The 24,101-nt window shown below is 51.7% G+C and overlaps 9 protein-coding genes across 9 annotated transcripts; 6 read left to right on the top strand and 3 right to left on the bottom strand.

Annotated features, from left to right (window-relative positions):
- The first annotated feature begins 198 nt into the window (after positions 1 to 198).
- On the top strand, positions 199 to 1,210 carry P170DRAFT_466003 (GNAT family N-acetyltransferase). The gene has a single exon (XM_024852377.1). The coding sequence runs from the start codon at positions 291 to 293 to the stop codon at positions 978 to 980; it is 690 nt and encodes a 229-aa protein (XP_024701806.1). The 5' UTR covers positions 199 to 290; the 3' UTR covers positions 981 to 1,210.
- On the bottom strand, positions 1,121 to 4,292 carry P170DRAFT_477384 (glycosyltransferase; the record flags this gene model as incomplete). The annotated part of the gene is made up of 13 exons (XM_024853454.1): positions 1,121 to 1,338; positions 1,408 to 1,552; positions 1,611 to 1,711; positions 1,778 to 1,898; positions 1,965 to 2,115; positions 2,173 to 2,520; positions 2,575 to 2,683; positions 2,745 to 3,002; positions 3,058 to 3,218; positions 3,275 to 3,639; positions 3,692 to 3,831; positions 3,893 to 4,105; positions 4,166 to 4,292. 13 exons carry the CDS (start codon positions 4,290 to 4,292, stop codon positions 1,121 to 1,123), a joined length of 2,457 nt encoding a protein of 818 aa, XP_024701805.1.
- A 1,296-nt stretch (positions 4,293 to 5,588) lies between these two features.
- On the top strand, positions 5,589 to 5,850 carry P170DRAFT_477383 (uncharacterized protein; the record flags this gene model as incomplete). Its single annotated transcript, XM_024853453.1, has 2 exons — positions 5,589 to 5,654; positions 5,701 to 5,850. The coding sequence occupies 2 exons, from the start codon at positions 5,589 to 5,591 to the stop codon at positions 5,848 to 5,850; spliced, it is 216 nt and encodes a 71-aa protein (XP_024701804.1).
- Positions 5,851 to 6,094: 244 nt separating this feature from the next.
- P170DRAFT_217224 (NHL repeat-containing protein) lies at positions 6,095 to 7,415 on the top strand. The gene has a single exon (XM_024842841.1). It carries the CDS (start codon positions 6,327 to 6,329, stop codon positions 7,269 to 7,271), a length of 945 nt encoding a protein of 314 aa, XP_024701803.1. The 5' UTR covers positions 6,095 to 6,326; the 3' UTR covers positions 7,272 to 7,415.
- A 772-nt stretch (positions 7,416 to 8,187) lies between these two features.
- On the top strand, positions 8,188 to 13,779 carry P170DRAFT_457118 (patatin-like phospholipase family protein). Its single transcript, XM_024851683.1, has 12 exons — positions 8,188 to 8,665; positions 8,721 to 8,791; positions 8,848 to 8,919; positions 8,990 to 9,566; positions 9,628 to 10,010; positions 10,066 to 10,197; positions 10,258 to 10,276; positions 10,329 to 10,520; positions 10,586 to 10,859; positions 10,930 to 11,467; positions 11,524 to 13,058; positions 13,121 to 13,779. The coding sequence occupies exons 1-12, from the start codon at positions 8,291 to 8,293 to the stop codon at positions 13,669 to 13,671; spliced, it is 4,719 nt and encodes a 1,572-aa protein (XP_024701802.1). The 5' UTR covers positions 8,188 to 8,290; the 3' UTR covers positions 13,672 to 13,779.
- Positions 13,780 to 14,615: 836 nt separating this feature from the next.
- On the top strand, positions 14,616 to 16,315 carry P170DRAFT_438266 (uncharacterized protein). The gene has a single exon (XM_024849557.1). It carries the CDS (start codon positions 15,093 to 15,095, stop codon positions 16,080 to 16,082), a length of 990 nt encoding a protein of 329 aa, XP_024701801.1. The 5' UTR covers positions 14,616 to 15,092; the 3' UTR covers positions 16,083 to 16,315.
- On the bottom strand, positions 16,270 to 17,439 carry P170DRAFT_477378 (uncharacterized protein; the record flags this gene model as incomplete). Its single annotated transcript, XM_024853452.1, has 1 exon — positions 16,270 to 17,439. One exon carries the CDS (start codon positions 17,437 to 17,439, stop codon positions 16,270 to 16,272), a length of 1,170 nt encoding a protein of 389 aa, XP_024701800.1.
- Positions 17,440 to 19,871: 2,432 nt separating this feature from the next.
- Positions 19,872 to 20,730, top strand: P170DRAFT_427815 (pectate lyase; the record flags this gene model as incomplete). Its single annotated transcript, XM_024847801.1, has 2 exons — positions 19,872 to 20,502; positions 20,555 to 20,730. 2 exons carry the CDS (start codon positions 19,872 to 19,874, stop codon positions 20,728 to 20,730), a joined length of 807 nt encoding a protein of 268 aa, XP_024701799.1.
- A 483-nt stretch (positions 20,731 to 21,213) lies between these two features.
- On the bottom strand, positions 21,214 to 23,960 carry P170DRAFT_477376 (alpha-L-rhamnosidase; the record flags this gene model as incomplete). The annotated part of the gene is made up of 2 exons (XM_024853451.1): positions 21,214 to 22,119; positions 22,176 to 23,960. 2 exons carry the CDS (start codon positions 23,958 to 23,960, stop codon positions 21,214 to 21,216), a joined length of 2,691 nt encoding a protein of 896 aa, XP_024701798.1.
- Between the last annotated feature and the right edge of the window lie 141 nt (positions 23,961 to 24,101).

The following is a 24,101-nucleotide window of genomic DNA, read 5'->3' as shown; positions in this document are numbered from 1 at the left end:
GCTTTTTTGCCTTGTGTATTGAATGGAATCCAAGAAATGCGCCGGGTAATTAACCGCCAATTCTATAGGCTGGATAAATCAGGCTACAAGGTAGTAGAATACGACGTCCCTAAGAATGAGTCATGAAGTTGGTCTTTTAAATATCGACATTCAATCCACCGCGAGTAAGAAAGAAATCTCAAAGTCTTAGGGTGAATCGATCCCTCCCGAACCTTTCTTTTTAGCTTTGTTCATCATTTAGAAAGAACGGAAAAAATAAAATCAAGTCTGTGCTGTACAGAATAGCCAGCATGAGCATAACAAACATCGCCCTCATCCCGGGCACAACCACCGACCACGGGACCCTCGATACCCTAATTGACCGCTACAAAAACATCCGCCTGCGCGCCCTCAAAGAAGAGCCACAAGCCTTCGGATCAAAATACGAAGACGAACTCCAATTTCCGCATCATCGATGGCAAGCACGGATCCAGAACCCGAGAGCACATACATTCATTGCTCTTAATGTCTCACCTGGCTTCGATGTCCTTGTGAAATCTGCTGGCGATAGCGACCCCAGCCTACCAGTGTTGCTGACGACCGAGTGGCTGGGCACACTTACCATGATCGGCCCGGAGGCTGTTCCTGATTCGAACCTGGACGCGAAGGAGCTATTGGACTTGTTTGATCGGAATCGTGCCATATCGTCAGGCGATGGGACTCATGGGTCTGTTATGGCGTACGTGTTGAATGGGATGTTTGTGGCGCCAGAAGGGCGAAGAAGCGGGAATGGAAGACGACTGGTGGAGCGGGCAGTTGGATATGCCCGGGATGCAGCAACTGCTGTTGGGGCAGTTCAGGTGTGGATGTTAGTGTTTGTGGAGGTAGAGAATGGGCCCGCGTTTGAATTTTACCAGAAGTTTGGATTTCAAGCATGGGATGGTGAGGTTTTGTTAGGGCATCGGTATGTTCGGATGCTGGATTTGCGAATTGTGCTTTGATGAAGTGCATTAAGAAGACTAGAGAGACGATTAGGCATTTTTTGTTTTACGGCATACTCATTTCGAGTACCGATGGGTATGATTGATGGGCTTTCAAAATCCTAAGCAGATATCCCATGATTCCGAACAGAAAATCCTAATCATCGTGTAGACGCACTAATCAGAAGCTCGCGAAACTTTTTTACTACCATTTCCCTGAAGTTTCGATCCTGAGTTCTTGGGTCCCGGGCTCCACGTTCCATACGCAGTAAGTTGATGATTTCTACGTGTCTTTCGTTTTTCTCCCCATATACCCCGGAGTAGAGGGCCAATGATGACGGAATCGCCTTGAAGGAGCCGTTGGCATCAGTAGAGTTGCCTAAAAACATTAGCTCTCGTTTGTTCCCGCGCAATCTGGATGACTTTGAGTTCTGTGATCAGCACGTACCTAAGGACAGGCGCGTGAGAGCTTTGTATATCTCCTTCTCCTCTCCTGTAACTGAGTCTATCACACCACTGGATTGTTCGGTGTTGGATGCTCGGCGGGAAGAGCTGAGTGAATGTGATTCGTGTGGGTCACGGTTGCGAGGAGCCTGAACACGAAGCAATGTTATTAGACTGAACTATAGAAAATGTAGAAGGGGATGGTACCCGATAACTGGCCAGTCGGCGCTCTTTGACGTGACGATCGGAGATATACGTCTTGGCGCTTTTCGCGCTATACAGGACAGTGTTGACGGCAAGGGCAGTGGCTGGAATAAAGTCAGTAAATTCAATGACACGGTCGCACCAAAGATAGTAGACAGTGGAAAACGTACTCGTGAATGGCAAGAACGCGATATTTCCCAAGAGTTTGGCAGTGCCTACCCCGACCTCTCTAGCTATTACCTCCGACATGTGAGGGTCCCCTTTGGTCTCTTTGTCATTCTGGGGCGCAGGCTAGGTATCACTCAAATGTCAGATAGGAATGAAACGAAAGGCGTCTGCCGTAAACAGAATAAGTACCTTTCTCCACAGCCCGTCAAGTGCGCCAACTATATCTGAGGCCGACACAATCTCCTTGGCGGCCTTGCCGAAATACCCAAAGTAGGCTTTCGCAGACTTATGTGAGTCACAAGTTTCTTCAGAATCCATGCCGTAGAGTTGGGGTCGTATTCTGTATCATAGCAAGTTATTATCGACCCAAGCGCCAATGAACTTCCACAATACTTACAGACTAAGGTCTTCTGGGTCAATCAGTTGCTCTTCCAGTAAGACGGACGTCACTGCAGCAGATAGACGTATTGATGGCTGAGAGCGAACTCGGCATCCCGCCAAGAGGTCTTTCGCAATGTTGCAATTTTTGGTATGTGGGGATACGCTCCGATCGAACAGCTCGACAGCTTTTTTAACGCCATTCTCAGTTGTTACCGCTCGTTGCAGACACCGTGCACCCTCTTGAATGTCAGGTCGTAAGCAGAATAATACACTCTCAATGAAGCTTGTTGGAGAGACTTTGTCAGATACGGGCAGGGCAGCACCCGCGCCGTTTCTGGAAAGGGCTGATCCCCAGAACTCTCCTCTATTCGGATATTAGTTAGAGCTTTAGTATCAAAATCGAGAGAAGGAAGCATACTCTGGAGCGCTGTGTAGAACAACACTCGGCTTTCCGTGCTGAAGAGCTGCCGTAATTGACTTGGTGCTTCCGTCATGTATTACTGCAGTCACTTTGGGGAGGATAACGTCTGATTTTTCAAATCAGTATACTGTTGGCAATGTTGGATTCATTCTCAGCGGGGATCTCACGGTCGGGTATGGAGGAAGCGATGAAAGCCGAGCCGTTATTGTCATAAGGTACCAGATGAGTGTAGCTTTCCGGAAGGACAAAAGTAAGTCCATGTTTTACTCCCTCTTGAATGAACAGTTTGATAGAGTTAAGGTTTATGACATTCTCAAGATCAACATTGAAGAAAATCGCCTTTTCGGAATTGGCGAGAAAACGTTGAAGGTCTGCATTTTCATAGGTTGTTGACCCAACTGGCTCGGTGATGTAGCCAGCGACATCTGGCCTTTAATTAGCATTCGACGTCTAGTTTTGCAGGTTCAGGAGTCACTGTACTATGAGAATGATCCCAGTCCCTAGGTTCGTGGACAATCGACCGAGAAAACAAGTACGTGTGCGGAACCTCGAAGTCACTTAACAACCGTCCTGCGACCTCTTTCGATAGCGTCTTCAGCCCAAGTATGTCGCGCCGGAACCGATTAATGGGGTCAATGATCCTAAAAGGTGATTAGAGGCCGTCATACCTTTAACAACACAGTTCCATGTATCTTACGTATTCCAAATCGACTCCTCAACCATCGCATAAGACAGTAAATGTGATATATCCGCGTCTTCCATGTCGCCCCCCTCTCTCGAAGCTCTGGTATGTGGATGTGCAAACGCCCTAGTGGGTGTCCATGGAGTGGTAGACATGATGTGAAGCGGAACCGAAAGCCGTGTGGCGCAATGGATATGAGCATGGGGCAATGGACTGGCAATAATAGCGTCCGCGAGAAACGGGGCCTGTGCTTCGCCGTACGGTGCAATGCACGACTCCCAGCATCCTCGGTAAGTGTCGAACAGCACCTCTGATAGTTCCTCGCGATCGGGTGATTGTGAATGCGACTGGGCTAATAATTCAACACTTATAGTGTCCCACTGGATACGTGTTATCAGATAGGTTGGACTTATGTTGGATAGTAATGCATACCCTTGAGTCACAGTCAATGCCGTAGAAGTCTATACCCTCTTCTTCAATCCGACTGCGCAGCGCAGAGTATGTTCCAATCCGGACTCGATGGGACTTTTCACGTAGTTGTTTGGCGATTATTAAGTAGGGGTTGATATCGTCTGAGGTCGGCACGTAGTGAGTATGAAACAGCCATCGCGGTTTGACAGAGGGATCACGTACCGTCTACCACCATGACAACGATATCAAGAGGCAAGTTTTCTTTCGTGTGGTCGGGGGTGCGCGGTGGTGCTTCTTTCGATGGGGTATCTTTCGGGGTCGTGGCAACGTTCACCAAACGGGCTTGTACTCGTGGACGCATAAAATGTTGGATGAAGGCTGAAGTGCGCGGTTGAAGGTTTGTTTTGGCGCTATCATGGTGCTCTAATGGGCCCTCTAATCAAAGTCATTAATACGACTGACACGACTACTGACACAAGCAGGGAAATAATGGACCAATTGCAGCACGGTGGCATACCTTCATGCCGCAAAGAAGCTCTTGGGTTGTCTGGACCTGCAGGGAATCTTGGATCGCAATCAGGTTCAACAATGCGAGGGGGGTTATTCGTTGGCGGGGCATCATGATGGACAGGCGTGTATGGCGGTGGCTGTTCTATGTCCTCTTCGTTATCGTCATATAGTGATATTATCTTGTCGGCCATTCTTTTGATCGACTGGAGGTCGGAACCAATAATGTCCTAGACAGAATTCTTGCTTTTTCTGGTCACTACTGAGCTCTTTTGAGAACGACAGAGACACGAAAAACGTCGCCAGGCGATACAAAGTAATTATTTAAACACCAATGTCGGCCCACTATGGATAGGGGATCCACCCAAAAATAGTTCTTTTAATGGCTTATGAAACAGGCCCATTTTCTTATCGATCCGATGCTCGGGTTCGGGTTCGTAATCGTACAAAGCTCCATGTCGCCACTATCAAGAACGGTTGGCCATATTTTTCCAAGTGAAAAATTCAATAGTCTGAGACTTGGCAGCCTACGCAGAATGAAACAAGAGTAGGATGCTCCCTTGCCTGAAAGCGCGAAAAGAACAAAAATAAATAGCAAAGATTTTCACATATTCTAGGACGAATGTAGACAGTATTGCGAGATATACGAGCCTAGTTTGCTTCGTATCAAGCTTGGGCGATCCACTTTTATTTAAAATTTGACCAAACCAAATAAAGCGATTATTAGGGGTCATTCTTTCTAATGTTTCTTTTCACAGCAACAGTGGGATTAAAGCTTTCCAGCGAAGATTAGCCCTTTTTGGCCGAGAGAAAATTTCAGTGCATTCATAATTGATGCTAAAATTGTACCCCCGACCCACAAACGGTCTTAGGCAGTCTATAAGCGCTGCGACTTTGTAATAATTCTATTTGAAGATACACGTGTTTTCCTTCTATTTTTTGACTTGATTGTATTGGTATAATATGATCTTGAGGCAGAATGCCTGCAATGCAGGTTCACCGCAATAACAGCATATCATGTCCGATCCCCATATTTACTGAATAAATCGTTATAAACGACATTTCTACAGCATTTATACGATATTGTGATTTTTCCAGCTTGGAATTGTGTTTGGTTGCATAACTAAGCATGGTGTTATGGTCACATCACTTCTCTACCGCAGGCATACCAACAACCTTCCACATCAAGTATGAGGCTTGGAAAGTTTTGTGACTGGGCAATTATAAACAAAGACTATTAATTAGATAGAATTAACCATGGCTCGCGTTTTATGACAGCCGGATTGCCCCATGGGGAGACCCCGCGTTCGATGATGTCACGAGGGCGAATCCGTATAAAAGTCGCCACGCCCTCCTGCTACCTCACGCAAACAAACAATCCAGACGTTCAACCTGATCTCCTATAAGCAAAATGTTCCAAACTATCATCGGTCGCTCCAGGCCTCAGATCGGCAACTTAACCAACCGACTGGGCTCGGTATGTCTCTCGTTGGAATGTTTAAAGCAAGCTAACCAAGGGCCAGAGGGATACTTCTTCCGTCACCGGGCAGATCCCCATGCGGTCCCTGTACGTCCAGCGGGCTGCTTGGATTACTGCAGGTGGCGGGATGGCGGCTACGCTGCAGGGAGTGTACATGATGTTGAGGTCTTTCCGACATCTGAAATATATCTAAGACAGGGCTAAAACAAGCCCGTCTACTGCACCTACAAAAAGGCCCAACAAGAAACATAATCAAAAACAAGCGGGAAACATTCAGAAAAATGTAGTGTTTGCTACATGGCGCTGGCGCTTTTTATCCAGACTGTTAATGTGCATAATGGGAATGTTTTATTACGATCGGCAGATCACTATGCAAGTCCATCCCTTTCCTCAAGTCTTCACGTTAATCCTCGGGTTTCATTATCCCCGAGCTTCCCTCGGACATATGTTCCTTTTTCGACTAGAAACGACAAAGTCCATAAGATATTGCACAAATCAAAGTTATCAATCAGAGATCCGGAAGCTGTTTAGTTGAAACGGCCGCAAACGGCGAAAGCGTGATTCAATCTCGCGCCGATTGATAAAATATCAAGGTTCCTACCAAAGTTCCCAGGGCCCTACCCGCTTTACAACCCCTTTTTCCTTCATCCTAGACCTCCGGCCATAGAAATGCTCATCCAAACACTTATCCCCTGGGCCTTGCTGACCAGCACAGCTTTGTCCCAATCTGCCCGGCAACTTTTCAACTTCTCCACATCTGTCACTATTGAAAACAGTGCCCTCCGCCCCAATGGCCACCTCCTCCTGACCACCTTTGACCAAGGGCGACTCTACACGCTTGACCCCTCCTCCTCCAACCCTCAAGCTGAGCTGGTCGCTTCATTCCCCGGTGCGACCGCTATCTCGGGCATTGCGTCCATCGGAACCGATAAATTCGCTGTCGTGGGTGGTGTACGCGGAAACTACCAGTACGATAATGAAACCCTATACTCGATCGATCTCGCGGACTCGTCCAAGCCCATAAACGTCGTGGCTCATCTTCCCGAAGCCGTCATATTGAACGGCATGGCTGCGTTACCGACTGCACCGCACGTGGTTCTCATCTCCGACTCCCGCGTCGGCGGTATCTTCCGCGTGGATACAGACACAGGGGCCGTGGATATCGCCTGGAAAGACGAGTTGCTCACTGCGCCCAGTGATGCGGCCATGCCGATCGGGGTGAATGGTCTCAAAGTCCGTGATGGGTACGTGTACTTCACCAACACGGCACAGGGGCTGTTTGGTCGTGCGGCGATCGACGATCGCGGGGATAAGATTGGAGACGTGGAGGTCGTTACGAGAATAGAGACGGATGGGGATGATCGGTGGGATGATTTCGCTTTTGATAAGAGTGGGGTTGCGTATGTTGCGCAGCCGGATAGTGCTCTTGCTCGAATTGATGTCGATGGTGAGCAGACGGTGATTGTCGGTGGAGGTAATAGCTCGGTGCTGGTTGGACCGACCTCGGTGACACTGTCGAAGGATGAGAAGACGGCCTATGTCACGGCGAGGGGTGGTAGTGTTGGGGATGTCGAGTATAGTGGTCATGTCGTGGAGGTTAGCCTCTCGCTTTGAGCGTCGTTGCGCTGAGATGTATGAACCAGATTGGGTTGATAGTAGTTATTTTCGATGTTGCTTTTGACTCGCATATGCAAATATGCAAAAGCTGTGTTGGGCCTGGCCGAATGACTCATTCCTTTACCTTGTGGCCATTCGTAGCCAGGCTTTCCTGTATATACATCGTGATCTCGTGCTTCCTCAAGCCCTAATCGACGTCAGAACGGTCCTCGTCCTTTCCTTCGTTGCCGTCGCCACCATCTTCATATTGTTTGTTTCAAGGTAGGAAAGAACGACGACTTGATCATGAGATCCGACCAGTTCGCTTCTACAGGTTGCTCCTCTTGGTTAGCATCCAGAAGTGCGCGAATTGCACCGTTACCACACGAATGCCACCTTTCGCCAGCCCTTGAAGGCCCGAAAACAAGAGATTGTCGACTCTTTATCTCTCACTTATCATTCTTGGTCCTGCAGAAACTCCTGTACATATCATTCTGAGATCCCGAGAAGCCATGGGCTCTTTGCGACCGATACATATCAGTGAACAATTCTGCAACAACGTCACGATGAATAGCCAGCACACCGAGCTAGTGAGAAATGCATGTTTAGAGACAGAATGTTTCCACAGAGCTAAATGCGACAAGATATAAGCAAAAATCACTTAAAGTGCTGAGGCTTGAGTGCTTAAATCGTTCAAGCTGCCATGGACGCGTTCGAGTGGGATACAGCCCCGAAATGGCAACAAAGTCAGTCGCAAGGATCCATAATCGAAATCCAGCGGCGATAAGACACAGGAAGATATGCAAGTGTCCATGCATACCCCGCATCAGCTGACGGTCGAATGTTTGCTTTTTGTTGTTTCAGCCTCGTCAGCCTCGTCAGCCGCGTCTAAAACCCACCCTCAAAATTCTCGACATCGTCATATTCTCTTTGTCGTGCTTTGTCGTCTTCCTGAGTGCCCTTGTCCCAATGGTGCGGGGTGATTAGCGCTACAGTCTTACTAGACATATTGCGAAGACCATTACGTTTCCCCGGACATGCCCCCTAAACCTCCGGCGAAGCCCATGCACTTGAGGGCCAATTCCACGCAACACCCTTCCGCGAGCTCGCTCTTGCATGAACGCCAAGGACCGGCCGATCAACATGGCCAGAGAGACTCAGAATGGAATTGGGAGGAAGCTGGCACAAGACAGGATGCATTCGGAACGCTAGGCGCCGGTGTTAGGCGTCCAATGGTCCGGATAAATACAAACAGTGTCTCCCTGGCGCACGGTGTTAAGGATTCTCTCGGGCCGGGAAGTACACAGACGAGTAATGGGAACTCGGCCCCATTTGGCGACTTATCAATATTTGAAGAATCTCAGGAGGAGCCACTGATTGATCTGTCACCTGTCGACTCTCCATTGTCCAAGGTATAGTGTACGTTCTTCCGGTTCTGAAATAATCGATATTAAGAAACGAATCAAGATCCAGTCACCCCAACTACCCAAATCCTCTGCCGACTACACGAGCAAAAAAGGCGGCACTCCAATACGCAGGTGAGTTGTATACTATGAGCATAGTGAGAAGTCATATTTGCTGATTCAATTGCTAGCGACGAGGATGTAGCCCGAAACCTTGCGCAGGAGTATAGTCTCTTAGACATTGACGATCTCAGTGAAGTGCCGTAGGTAGTCAAACTTCCTCACCTCAAAGACCGCAAATTGTAGCATTACTTATTCTCTGCGCTTCTTCAGTCCCATGTTCCGCGACCAGATATCCGCCGCATCGAAGCCAAGGTTACGCAATTTCGAACCGCAAAGCCCACTCCTATCACTTGGTACTGACGACATGATGTTTCCAAGTTCCCTGGAAGCAGATCAATCCACCGACGCAATGCCAGGCGACGAAGAAAGATGTTATTGCGGGCACCATTCTGCGTATGGCGGACAATGCTCCTTTTGCTACCCATGTGGTTACGTGTTCTGCGAAAGATGCTGGGATAAATCACCGCCACACCGCCGACAGCGTATCCAGGGTGGCATACCGCATGAAAAGACAGACCCGAAGCTTGCAAGGATCATTGAGCAAACACTTGAAGCGGACGTGGATGAGAAGACGCAGGCCTTCCTCCACATGAAGGACGAAGATTCATCATGGTTCGGAACTTCTCGCGATGACGACGATGACATGGTGTTTCAGGACAACGGGCGATACGCAACCATAATGGCCGACATGTCGTCGCGCAAACGGCAACTTCGGTATCCGGGCTTGGTTTCTTTCGTTGGTCAAACAGGGGCTGGCAAGAGCACCATTATTAAGCTTCTCATCGAGGTGTGTTTGACCTCTACTCATCTTCCGCGATGTCAACCTGCTAATTGGCCATATACAAAAGCTTCAATCAAGGTCTGAGGAGGACATCCAGGTACCTGTCGTTGGGTCAATAAAAAATCAGGATCTGCCCACCTCGGGAGATGTTCACCTTTATGCCGATCCGGTTTCGTCAGGTTCAGACAGTCCGATTCTCTATGCAGACTGCGAGGGCCTCGATGGCGGCGAAAGAGAGCCGATGGGGGTAAAGTTCAAGAGGGCGAAAAAGAAGCTCCCTTCAAACCAAGTACCACAATATGTCAGGTCACTCTCAAATGCTTCGGAGCGCAATCTCCTGTGGGCGACCACGGAGAAAACAAAAAGTCGGGAGTACATTGTGCGCAACTTATATCCCCGACTGCTGTACACATTCTCGGATACCATTGTCTTTGTCACGCAGAACCCGCGGTGAGTGCTTAATTCAGACCTCAGTGAACAACAGGCTCATGCACTGTAACGTCAGAGTCGTGGAGAATGTTGTCGATCAACTCATAGACTGGGCGACCGCGGCATTGGAGAAGTCTTCCAACCAGCCCGTCCTTCCGCATGCGATTATAATCCTCAACGCGGCCGAGAATAACACAGAACCTGATCTGTGAGAGATTGAAGAGTCAACAGACCATCTTATGGTCTCTATGAACGAAGCTATCGAGAGAAACCATAATCTGCGAGCAGTATGTGAACAGTCCTTTCAATTAGACATGACATTAACTGGCATTATTACAGCGAGCGGCCTTCTGGGCGCCCCGCCAACGACGCATTACATCCATACGAGACCTCTTGCTGTCTTATTATTCTACCATTCGAGTTGTCCGTATCCCAGAGAGAGGTCGGCCTAAGCTGATTCATCAGCAAATTGGGCGACTATACCGGGAGATCAAAATCGCGTGTCAAAGGTCCCGCGAAGAAAAGCGAAAGGTGTTTATTATTATCGAGTCCAATGAGATGAAAGCCCGGCTCTGCTAACTCTTCTCGTGGTGTAGCTCAGGATGTTGCTAAACTCCGACGAGCTGCAACCATATCTGCAGCATGCCTTCGATCATTTCACGCGCGATCTCGAGCTGCCCTTTGATTTCGTCCAAGCATCGTTTGCGAACAGCCCTATTCCGTCTGACTTTGGCGGTAACATTTTGAAACTAGCTATAAATATCCTGGATGTTTGGAAAGACAAGCTAGACGGACCGGCTATCTTCAAGGAATTGAGCTACATTGCAGCGTCATGCGTGATGCTCGACTCGGCTCGGCGTAAAGCTCTGGGTATGAATTTCAAACTCTTGTCCAACAATCGGTTGAGCAGCAAATCGCCCGGTGCTAATAGCAACTCTAGGTCCAGCTGAGAGCGTCTTTCCGGAATATCTCGACCATTTCGACGACGCCTTGGATGATTTCTGCGATCGCCACTGGCCATGCGAGTATGTCAGTCCTGAAGGCCGATGTGTCAATGTCCGAAGTGGCCACCAAGCCAAAGGGCACCAGCTTAAGAATGGCCGGGTCTTAGCCGTTGAGCCATACGTCTCGTCCTTCTCAGCGGAGGGATTTCGAAAAACATTCCGCTCTATGACATTCAATAACCTAGTCGCCTTACTGAAGAAATTGATCGATGAAACGAGACTCTCTGATAACCTGGAGCTGAACCAAGCAGCGGCGATCCATCGTGACCTTGTGCTTAAGAACTTTTATCATCATCTGGGAGGCCCGGCAAAATTTATAAGTCATACTGCCTGTTATGCTTGTCTCGTGGAGCCCCCAGAGCACCTATTGCCGTGTGGCCATGTTCTGTGTACCCCCTGCGTCCGAATATTCGGCCTCAGCAGAGGCAAATACTCCTATGAAATGTTATCGTGTCCTTTGCACATCGACCAGGCGTAAGTACATCCACGACCGGCAAAATGAACCCCGCTAACTTGAAATCACCGCGCAGTGAGGGACAGTGTCCCCCCTTCTGGCCGATATCAATCAAACCGCCTGGGGCAGGAACTCGCATTCTGAGCTTAGACGGTGGCGGGATCCGAGGGATTGTAGAATTGACAATCCTCCAGCAGATCGAGCGGGCTTTAGGCCACGGGCTATACATCCAGGACTTTTTCGACCTCATTGTCGGAACCAGCACGGGTGGAATCATCGCCCTAGGCCTCGGGGCATGCGGCCATTCCGTCCAACATTGCACCGAAGCATTTCGAGCCCTGTGCAAACGGGCATTCACCCGGCGAAAAGGCTCAGGTTGGTTCGCTATCGAGCGCATTATCTCCGCATCAAATCACAGCAAATTTGAAACCCGACCGCTAGAAAACGCATTAGAAGAATTTTACGGTGATGCCCGATTGTTTGGCGGTCTGCGCCATGAAATCGACTCAATGTGCGTGAGACGACTCACCAAAGTCGCTGTTACAACCACCACAACAGCAGCTTCGGTCGTCGTACTGGCAAACTACAATCGACATAGCGATGTGGACGATATCTCTTATCGGTTCTACCGATCCGAGAAGCCTGAAAACGAGATGAAGATCTGGGAAGCGGCAAGGGCAACCTCCGCTGCTCCGAGGATTTTCAAGCCCTTTTTCCATAGCCCGTCAGGACAGGAATATCAAGACGGAGCCATCTACTATAACAATCCAATTGACATTGCGATCCGTGAGCAGCGACTGATATGGCCTGACGTGGTTGAGAATCATCCGGATATCGTTCTCTCCGTGGGAACTTCATTTAACCCCAAATCGCAAAGTCGGGAGCCAACACTCTCCTCGAAACCTTCTACGTGGGGAATGATTTCCCACGTCAAAGCGCTGGCTAAGATTGCCATCGACCATATTCACAGTAGTCTAGACTCGGAGCGCACATGGAAAACGTTTTTGGAGAGGAGTCCGCCGCCAACGCGTTTCAGTGACCGATATATCCGTGCCAATCTGGCGTTAGAGATGGACCCCCCACGGCTGGAGGAAGTCAATGCGATTGACACGTTGAGTGAGATGGCACGATCGCGCTTTACCAAAGAAAAGGACTTCATCAAATCCATCGCCGACCGCCTGATCGCATCGTCATTCTATTTCGAGCCCCTACCGACGGCCAACGCAATCGAGAATGAAGACGGATCCATCACGCTGAAGGGGAACATATTAAGCCGGCTTCCCTGGGGCTCGGAGCAGATTCATCACCTCGGAGAAGCCTTCCTCCAGCGGTCGAAGAATATGTTCAATCGCGGCGACAGCAGCCATCAGGCGTACTTTGTGATCCGGGAACGGCGCAGGGAGAAGGACAGCCAGTTCTATTTCATCGACGAGCAAGTGATAGGCTCAATGATCCGCGACGGACAGTTCTCCATGAGCAAGGTGGAAGTTCGTCTGACGCGACGAATGGCCGAGACGGAAATCAGCCTGTGTCTTGATGGCGATCGTCATCAGCCGACATACTATCCAATCAGCGGGTTTCCCCGATGTCTTCTAGAGGACGAAATCGCTGGTAAGTACTCTAGACACGTATCCTACATAAGGGATGCATCGGCTAATCCCACCCCACACTAGCATCAGCGACAAAAGCCAAATTCTCCCGAGGAGTTGCCCGATCCCGATCCTTGAACCAAACCCAGCGTCGGGAGGAATGGCGAAAACCCACTCTAGACGAGGGCCCTCGCTCAGTGGATCCGATCACCCGATACGTGCAGACGTCCTATCAATACCCCGGCGGCGAAACCAGCGCCAGCTTATCTGCAATGTCGACCCGGTTCTCTAGCTCGTCGCGCCGCCCGTTGCAGGAATTTGACCCTGCGCTACCGAGTCATTTCCCACCTGCACATAGCGTTGCTCGCGACTCTATTGGCTTCGACAGCGGCTTCCTCGGCTTCGATGTATCCGTTCGTCCTGGGACAGTGGAGGCAGACACGGTGCCTGTATATGAGATGGAGGACACCTCGGCGCAGTACATGTCTCGGATGAATCTTACCACGCAGGATGGAGTGCGACGATCCGATTCGGAATCAACAGCAGTTCCCGATGAGAGCGGTAATGGAGAGCTCCCTAGGTACAAAGCTCTTGAAGACGGAGTCGCGTCTCCCTCGGAATTTAAATGGGTTTAGTGAAGATGTTTGGTGCTTGTGCCGGGGAGGTGCACACCTTCTCTGCAGACCTTGGACAATACCCAATAGTACTCTTGACAAGGCAAATTGTGGTCAGGAATGATATGAGTTCCGATGGTAAATTACTCAAAAGTCAGACCTCGTTATGGCTGGGACGGTGGTGGTTAGTAGCCAGACCCGTGCAGTCGACAACTTGCACCGAATAGTTGATCATGCGATCAGTTACCTTCACGCAAAGGAAACGACAAATAAAATCACGTACGCAGTAGGTAAGAACAATATCGCTCTCGAAGCAGAATCGGCTAGATCTCACTCACCGGGCAGCCACAATACAACCCCTGTGTCATCACGAGATATTAATTCGGATTCTCTCCGGACCCGATTGCCACGAGCTCAGTTGTTCAGGACGAGAAAGCTAAAATGTTGACAAAACAATATCATCAGCACGTGTCTGACCGGACATGAAATTACCACCGTCATCCGGTCAGCCCTGAGCACAAATTAATATTAATGCCGACCCGACGAGTGGGTTTGGGGGCCGGGACTTATTTAGGGCCGCGGACTGCGTGTGCTCCGACCTCCGTCAGGGGCAGAAACCAGTCAATTCTGCTCCTGCGCCCCCCAAAATAGACTTCTTCACGAGTCAAATCTAGCTAGGGCCATATGGAAGGTTCTACGCGCGGACTAGTTGTTCTGGCCCCTGGTGCCCTGCATCGTCATCCGCCACATGGTGTGGTGAGCTCCCGGTCCTGTATTTGCAGGCATCAGGGTCTTGCAATGCCGTCAGCTGGGTGACGCCAAAGGCAAAATGGAAAGTGGTCAGGGATTAGAACACTAAAGTCTAAAGTCAGCGTTCTGGCCGCTGCGCCCCTGTCGAGTCGAGGGGATTGGATTGGTGACGTCCGCCTTGGGGGCCATTCTGATAGTGGAGCTCTCCCTGTGGGCTCGTATTCATTTATGCTCAATGACCAACGGCATGATAGAGCTGAGGGTTTGTCGATCCAACAGCCCCTGCACAAGTTGGCCTTCGGCTTGAGTAGTGTAGGCTTCGTCAGCGTGCCTAACACCCGTTTGTCGCTGATCCTGTCGACGATCACGCCTAGACCAGAGTTCTCACTGTGAAACAGGCCTCGCCCCCAATGCATTCGGCCCCTGTCACCACTGCACCATCTTCCTTTGACAGCCTTTCCATGCGGACCATCAGCCCATTCCAGCCTCACGGGTGGGCGATATAAGAATCGCGATGATCGCCGGGTAACTTCCTCTCTCCTCACTCACTCCACACTCACTCTCATTCAGTCTTTCGCTCTTTCGTCTGATTCAGTCCTTCTTTATTGATTCTGTACCGGTACAGATCGTCAATCTTTACTCTACTTAGTTTCCAAACTTAATCAGCCTCGACGGCCCCCATTCCACCCAAAATGCGAAGCGTCATTGCCGTTTCCCCCGTGACGGCCCTGCTGGCCACCCTCTTCCTGCTGCTGCGCGTTGCCTCCGCCGCGCCAGTCACCACCGAACTGGTCCCTATCGCCGCGCCCGATGACAACGATCTCGCCGCGCGGTCGCCCATCGAGCTAGTTCCCATCGAGGCTCCTGAGGGCAACGAGCTCGCCGCGCGTGCACCCACCGCCAAGCCTGTGATCTCGGTCAAGTTCTTCAACGACCAGATCAAGGAGAAGAAGATCACCAAGGACAAGGCTTGCCTGTTCTACTACCGCCTGAACGCGGCGGCCGGCGAGACCACGGCGCGCCAGTGGTACAAGGACCACGCGCCCAAGAGCGGCGGCTTCCTGGGCATCGGCAAGAAGGTCAAGGACCCGGTGACCTACAACGACGTCAACAACAAGATGTACACCTACCGCATGGACCTGCCCAAGAACGTGCCCAAGCCGACCACCATGAACAGCGACAAGACGGCCCCCAAGGAGATCAAGTCCGACTGGCTGGGTGGCGGCCTCATCTCGCAGGCCCTGGCTGAGAGCTGCGAGGGCGACGTCTACTTCTTCACCTCCGAGGGCGAGCAGTGGTGGGACGAGTACCCCTACAGCTCCAAGGACACCAACTTCTGGTGGGACTTCGAGTGGCCCGCTCTCCTGAAGAACAGCAAAGTCAAGAACGTCTACCTCATCGACCCGGCCACCGCCACTGAGATCCCCTCCACCCCGCTGTACAAGAAGGGCACCACCCCTGACCACGTCCCCGACAAGAACCGTCCCTTCGGAACCGGCTGGGAGTACGACACCGGCAAGACCCAGGCTGCCCCTGCTCCTCAGCCCACCACCACCACCAAGGCTGGTGCCCAGCCCACCAAGACCAACGCTGCCTCTCAGCCCACTAAGACCAAGGGCAGCACCACTGGTGGCGGCAAGCCCGGTAAGCCCGGCAAGGGCAAGGGCGGCAAGAAGATCTAAACGTCTTTCTCGCCTCGCGTCCTTGTACACCGGCAATCTGGGCGATGGCTTAACGTGTTGACGCCTTATGCTGTACTATAGACAGATCGAGTCTAATTCCGGGGTAGCCGTGGTTTTCTTCGCTATTCAGCTTGCTTGTTCGTGTGATTTGCTTTTGAGTGATTGGATGTATATATTCTTCTGAGTCCTAGACTATCCTTAATTTCACAATCTGTACATTTGGTGGAATCAGCTCCTTCACCTCGTAATCTCCCTCCAAATCCTCCGACAGCACAAAGTCCAAATAAATCTTCCTCAATTTCCTCAACCGCGGCAACACCGCCTGCAACTCCCTCGCCGCCTCATCATCCATCACCCCATCATGATCCACATGCAACACCTCCAGCGTCTCCTCATGCGCCCGAATCGCCCTCATCATCCCCCCCGTCACAAACTCCGACTTCAACTCCCCTGCAAAATGCACCAGCCCAATCTCCTTCAGCCCCTTCAGCCCCTCCACCACCTCCCCGGTCACCGCAACCCGCCTTTGCACTCCCTGGCTTTCCATCCCATTATCGAGATCATTCGACGCCGGTGGCCTCTTCAACACCAACGCCTCCAGCCTCGGCAAGCTCGACAAAATCCTCAACGTCTCAGCCGGCCCCGTCGTCGCATACCCGGGGAACTCCAGCCGGCGCAAATTCGCCCCATACGCTAAAAATCCCAGCTCCACCGGGCCCGCCTGGAACGCTAACTCGCGCAGACCAGGCAGCAGACGCACGCCCATCTCGAGCACCAGGCCCTGCTCGAGCAGAAGGGGGTCTTTGTCGTCGACGCTGTAGATGCCGGAGAACGTGAGGCTTAAGTTTCGAACGCCCGGTAGCTTCGTCAGGGTGTGGGCTAGTGTGGTGACTGGTTCGCGGGACGAGCGAGCACTCATCGTCATAGTCGAGGTGACGCTGTGCTTGAGCTTCTGCATCATGCTCGGCTTGCCATCTCTCAGGGCTGATAGCTTTCCCGGGAGTCGAGAGAGGTAGGTTTCTTCCCAGCTGTCGTGCGGGATCTCGACACCCGGGATTAGACGTCGCTGCCAGTCGCGGAACGGCGCGAGGGAGCTTTCCAGACAGTTGATGTCGAGGATGCGTACGAGGGGAAGCAGATCGGGGGGTCCCTTGGAGGTCCATTGCGACAGGTGGTGCAGGGAGTCGAAGAAGCGGACGAAGTGGAGTAGGATAGAGAGTGCTTCTGTTCGGATCTGGCGGCAGACGTGCAGTAGGGGCTGAGGGCCTACTGTTCGGTAGAAGATCATTTCGTAGATGGTGTAGCGCAGTTCGAGGGGGATGGTGAGGAGGGTGGGTTTTGGGTTTGGGGGTGGCATTTTGGGTGGTTGGATGAGAGGTGTTGGTTTTGGGTTGGTGTTGGGTTGGGAATTAAGCAAGAATAAGGATGAGAAAGAAGCTGCTGACTAGATTAAATTTATGAATGAAGATGGATGATGAAGTGGTGAGATGGGAGATGTTCGCGGGGATGCATGCAGGATCACGTAAGCGCTACGGCATAACTAACGGCATAAGCCAGGCCCTAATTGGTTAGCTCTTCAGCCTTAGTCGCTGGTCTTGGATTCTTTGGATTTGATCACAGTTTTCAAAGGTTGGTCTTATGAATTGAACCTGGCCTGCTCTTCGGTCTTGCTAATCATTCTGCAAGAGGCTGATATTGATCTTGTTTGTTTGCCTGAAGGTACATTTCCGGAGTAGGCTCGGCCATGAACATGTATGTTGTTGTCGAAATTATCAATAAAGAACGAGATACTATGTTGCTTTAGATTTGACCATGATAATTAAGAAAGAATGTAGCATCATATAGGGAGCGGTACTCGTGGCGATCGAGTAAATAAATTCAACAGAGATTGTTGCATAACAGAAGTGGCTCAGACAGATGGAGCAGCCAAATGGAAAAGGCTTGGCAATTTGCGCCTCAGGCAGACAATAGCTGCAGGGAAGAAAAACACCAAAATAGAAGTATTCTCGATACTACGGAGTCTTAGAATTAATTAACTCTGTTCAATGCTATGTATATGGCTCTATCATCAATAGTTTTATTCTATATCGAAGGCAAAGAGCTACTTTCCGTAAATCCCTTCTGGGTCGTTGGTTTACTCAGTCAGGATATCGAACTATATATTTCTACCCACAGGTACCATTAAACTGCACCCGGATTGAAAAAATCGTCGTAATGCCACGGTCCAAACAGGACAACGCCAAAGAATCAAACAAGGTTTACCAGAAGTAAATAAAGCGAATATCTTATCTCTTTGACCGACTGTAACCATAGGTGGTGATACAATTCTGGCGAGGCGGTACCAACATATTACTGCGCAGCATAAGATTTTATCTCGAGTGTATCGGTGTTAATAGATCACCAATGGTGTGTACTAAGTCTACATGGTGAAAGGAATTGCAGGAGTAGCAATTTGGATAGATGAGTACGTTTACATCCCGCATCTTGGCTCCTTCGTCGGAAAGTGACAGTCGATTCTTGCCAAGCTTAATGTTTGTCATTCTGTCCAGACCATTCCTGGTAAGCGATAGGTCTGAATCCTGAATCATCAGTGCCTATATTGAGCTGGATTGATAGGCACCTAGTCTACGGAGTACGCTCAAGCGATATTATTGAAGTGTGAATGCCTGTTGATCATTAATATTCTCCAGACTGATTATCTTGTGGAGCAACAGGGATATATCTCTACTCTTTTAGCGGTCGCTGACTATGCTGTCTCTACTATCATCGCATTTAATTGACGGGAAATTACAACAAGAAAGGAAAAGGCTACCTCCAAGGCATTGGTCGCTGCTCGCTCGCTGTGCCAGCCAGGACTCACGTGGAAGAAGCATTGGCGGAAGCAGGCGGATGTCAGTAGTTGGCCACAGTGGATATTCTAATCTGAGCACAGAATGCCCCGTACTTCGTACAACGTACACACTCCAGGCTAGACGTTGGCCTGTGGCTAACCGCCGATATATGCCGCAGCACTGACTAGCGGAGCCCTAATGGGGAATGGCACGGAGCAGAATGTGTTTCATAGATGCGACAACACGTCCTCGACTTGCCGTTTTCAGACTCATCCAGCATCAACAAGTACGCGGCCGTTCCTTTGATTAGATTAAAGGACGGCGGATCAACAGACAAAGCAACCCAGTCAGGTATGGGGCGTGTGGCTGTGAGGGCGTCCCACCGCTTGGCATCCGAAGAAGCGTTTCGGCGAGTCTTGGCTTTCCCTTCACAGAAATGCTTGGCCGACGATCTTTGCTCTCGACGTCAACATCCAAAGGGTCCCTTGGTTGTCTGGCACGCGCCATGCTCTCAGATTCGTCGGACTGGCCCGCCCGTCGTCAGGTCAGTGGCCCGGATCCCCAGTCTGGATAAGGGGATACAGACATCCGGCCGCTCTGACTGCCCTGATAACCCACGCGTCGAAGATCTATACCTAGTCCAACGGTCATGGTGGCTCGCCATGGCGGTTTCGGTGTGATTCCCGTCCGTTCCTGATTCGTATCAGGCGACATGGATCGTCAGTTCGTGTATGGTGTTGATGAAGTGCCACTGTCTAGACCTCGAGACACGGCTGGCGTCTGCATATATAAGTCCCAGAGAGTCTCCTAGAGCGTTCTCATTCTCATTCCCATTCAAGCCTTTCTCTCTTTATCAGTTGCACGACCGGTTCGTCGACATCTCTCAGTCCTTCGCTTCAATCATCTTGTTGATCAAGTCCATTCCTTCGTCTCGTTCGAACCCCCTATATAATTCACCATGAAGTTCGAAATCGCCGCTGTTATCGCCGCCTCGGCCATCGCCTCCGCTGCCCCTGCCTCGTCCAGCGCCGCGCCCTCGTCCTCTCCGGCTCCCACCAGCGCCGCCGTCAGCGGCAGCGTCACCACCAAGCTGCCCGCCTCCTCCGGCACCTCGACCCTCAGCGCCGTGAAGACCATCGCCGCCGGCGAGACCTTCGACGGAGGCATGGTCGCCTACGACCGTGGCGTCTCCTGCACCGGCCAGGAGGAAGGTGACGACAGCGACGCCGTCTTCGAGATCGAGAACGGCGGCACCCTGTCCAACGTCATCATCGGCCCCAACCAGATCGAGGGTGTGCACTGCTTCGGTGCCTGCACGCTCACCAACGTCTGGTGGAGCTCTGTCTGCGAGGACGCCTTCACCATCAAGGAGCAGGCCGACGGCGAGACCACCAAAATCACCGGCGGTGGTGCCTTCAAGGCCGAGGACAAGGTCCTGCAGCAGAACGGCGGCGGTACCCTTGAGGTGTCGGGCTTCTACGTCGAGGACTTCGGCAAGCTGTACCGTAGCTGCGGAAACTGCGACGATATGCCCACTCGCCACGTCGTTCTTGACAACGTCTACGCTGTTGAGGGCAAGCAGATTGCTGGTAAGTTTTATCCTGTGTGAAGTTGGTTGGGTTAGGTATGCTGACTGTATAGGCATCAACGCCAACTACGACGACACCGCCACCCTCCGCGGCGTGACCGTGTCTGGCGTCGACGACGTCTGTGTTACCTACGAGGGTAACTCCGATGGCAGCGAGCCCGAGGAGAGCGGCTCCGGCCCTGACGGCACCAACTGCAAGTACTCCGAGTCGGATGTCACCCAGGCTTAAGGGTGCATATGTTGGATGAGTTTGGGACTTCATGAACTTGCGATGAGAGGTTCGATGATCTGAACTCACACTCCTTTGCTTTGATTCCATTGTAATATACCATCAGAGTGAATACTATAAAACTGGCTTGCCAATTCTTAATCTGTCATTTCGTAAACATGTTTTTGATGTTCTTTTGCGCCTAAGGATGTTTCCACTTTGAATTTAAAATCTCCAATGGGGTCCATTCCATCCAGCGTTTAATGCTTCCTGGAAGTGGAATAACATCCAACTATGTATAGGAAAGTCCATAGTAGCTTGTAATCAAGAGAAAGGCCCTCGACTCTCTTCAGTGATGCTGTTCGGGCAGAGCATTGCCATATTGGCCTTTTGATTCTTTCCCAGAGAGAGGTGTGTCTCGCATATCTCAACGCTACAAGGAAAGCAATATGTCAACATCCCTAACAATAACAATTCTGCTCCCAGTGAATTACTCCGACGATACTAAGACTTCGGCGGCAGCGGCTTCACAGGCCACTCATAATCCCTCCTGAAGACACCGTGAAACTGCCACTCTCCAGCGCCCACCACCTCCGTTCTCTCTCCCTCTCCCTCCGGAATCACCACCTCACACACAACCCCATACGGCACACAAACTTCAATCTCAACCCTGTCCTCCACCCCATCCCCCTTTCTCGTCTCGCACGCACACGAAACCACCCCAAACGGCGTCTCATGCTGTGCCCTCGCACTCCTAATATCACCCCCAATTGCCGGCCTTACACGGCACCGCTTCCATCCCGCCTCAACCCTCTCCAACCCCGCCACCCTCTCATACAAGAACCTCGCAATCGCTCCAAACGCATAATGATTAAACGACGTCATCTCACCAGGATTAATCGATCCATCAGGAAGCATACTATCCCACCGCTCCCAGACTGTCGTAGCACCCATCGTCACAGGATACAACCACGACGGACACGTTTTCTCCGTCAACATGGCATATGCAACCTGCACATGGCCCGTACGAAGCAGCGCCTCGCAGAGAAACGGCGTCCCCGCGAACCCCGTGCCGATGTGGAAGTTATTCTTGCGGACGAGTTCGACGAGCCGGGATCCTGCGCGGATCCTTTGGGCGGGTGTCAACAGGTCGAAGGTTATGGCGAGGGTGTAGGCGGCTTGTGAGTCGGAGGCGATTCGTCCGTTGGGAGTTACGTATTCGGATTGGAATTGTTCGCGCGCGAGTGTGGCGTCGTTGGAGTAGTCTTTTGCGGCGGTGGGGTGGTCGAGGATGCTGGAGATGAGGGAGATCAGGTCCAGGCTGTGGATGAGGAAGGCGTTGGAGACCATTTTGGCGTCGGTGAGGCCTTTCCACGGCGCGGAGGGCGGTGCAGCTGGGTCGAGCCAGTCCTGGTTTTGGGGCTTGGTTAGTTGTGAGATGGGATTTGGGGGATGGGGATGCATACGCCGAGTTGGAAGATGCTGGTGTCCCAGAGATGCGTGGCGCCGGTTTTGTTGCGCGGAAGGGTCTCCATCCACGTCGTCATGCTGTCGTATTGCTGGCGGAGAATGTTCTTGTCTCCGGTCTCCTGGTATAAAGCCCACGGGGCGAGGATCGTCACGTCGTGCCAGATGGCGCAGGGTTGGCGACGACACCAGATCGGGTCAGGGAGGGTTGCGTTCGGAGTCACCATTGCTGGGACACCGTCGAGGACTTTCTGATCGTGCTCGACGTCGATCAGCCAGTTGCGTAGCATGCCGAAACAGTCGTAGATGAGGGTTGCAGTGGGAGCGAACAAGGCCAGGTCGCCGGACCATCCGAGTCGCTCGTCACGCTGGGGACAGTCTGTGGGGACGGATAGGAAATTGCCTCGCATGCCCCATTCGATGTTTTGGTATAGCTTGTTGAGCAGGGGATCGGAGCAGGAAAAGGACCCGGATGGCTTCATGTCGGTATGGCAGACCACGGCCTCTGCGGAGGCTTCCAGGTCAATATCGCTCGTCCAGCCATCGACCTGGGCGTATCGAAAGCCATGGAATGTAAAGCGAGGCTCGTACTCTTCCCCAGTTGGATCTCCTCGCAGCGTATACTCGTCCACCGCTTGACAGATGCGCAACGGCCTCGTACAGAGCTCCTCCTTCTCCAAGACCTCCGCATGAGACAGCGTGATGCGATGGCCACGCGGGCCCCTGATATTCCTCAGTCGGACATACCCAACCAGATTCTGTCCAAAGTCCAACACCAGCTTGCCAGACGGAGTGACCAGCTTCTTCACCGGACTGAGGACCTCAATCCGCCTCACAGGCTCCCCATACCCAGCGGTCAGCTCCACGACCTCCGGCAAGGGGTCCATTCGAAGAACCGCCTCCCACTTCCCATCCACACACCCAACAGACGACCACTTCTCAATCTCCAGCCGAGCATCGTACTTCTCACCATCGTAGATCTCCCCCTTCTGAATTGGACCCTTCGTCACAGTCCACGACCCATCCGTGACGACGCGTTCCACATCCCCGTCTGCGTACACGATCTCCAATTGCGCCAGCAACGCCGTATGCGGACCCCAGATATTCCGATGTCCGCCTTCAAACCCAATACGCCCCGAAAACCACCCCTCGGCAACACGCACCCCGATGCAGTTTGTTCCCGTGGAAAGAAACTCCGTGACGTCGTACGTCTGGTACTGCAGTCGAGAATCGTAGGTCGTCCAGCCAGGCGCCAGGAAATGGTCGCCCACGCGGTGTCCGTTTATGTCCGCTTCATAGACACCCTGAGCCGTGATGTACAGTCTTGCCTGTGCCACCGGAGCCGAGGCTGAGAACTCCTTGCGGTACAGTTGCTCGGGGTCTGCAGCTAACGTACCAGGTCCCCAGGGGGCAGCGATGCGATCGCATTGCCACTCGGAGCGGGAGAGGAGACCAGCTTCCAGGCTCGCTGGGTCACTCCAGGCCGTGCTTTCTCCGGTGGCATCCCATGCGCGGACGCGGGCTGAGATCCTTTGTCGGGATTGGAGAGGTTGAGGGTCTGGCCATGGGACAAGTCGTGCAGAGGGCGAGTTCACGCGAAATGTAGAGGTTGAGGTGGAGTTAGAAGAGAATATCTGCTGCGAGAGCTCGACCTCATACCCTGCCTGTTGGAAACTGGCTGGGGCATTTTGGAAGCGCCAGGAGAGTCGGGGGCGGGTTTCTTGCACGCCCAGGGTGTTTGGGGCGTGGTAGTGTTCGAATCGGAGGTTGGTGATTGTTGGCATGGCGTTTAATGTTCAGAGGTGGGTAGAGACAGATAGATCAATATGTAGAAGTGTGGAGTGTTTAATAAACCCTAGGAGAAGGCGCGGGGACAGAATGCGCGAGAATGCCTCTGGCTCTAGGGCTGACCGTTCGGAGTGCAA

This window comes from Aspergillus steynii (assembly GCF_002849105.1).
Source record: "Aspergillus steynii IBT 23096 chromosome Unknown P170scaffold_6, whole genome shotgun sequence".
Classification (NCBI taxonomy): domain Eukaryota; kingdom Fungi; phylum Ascomycota; class Eurotiomycetes; order Eurotiales; family Aspergillaceae; genus Aspergillus; species Aspergillus steynii.
This window is presented reverse-complemented; position numbering and strand designations above follow the sequence as displayed.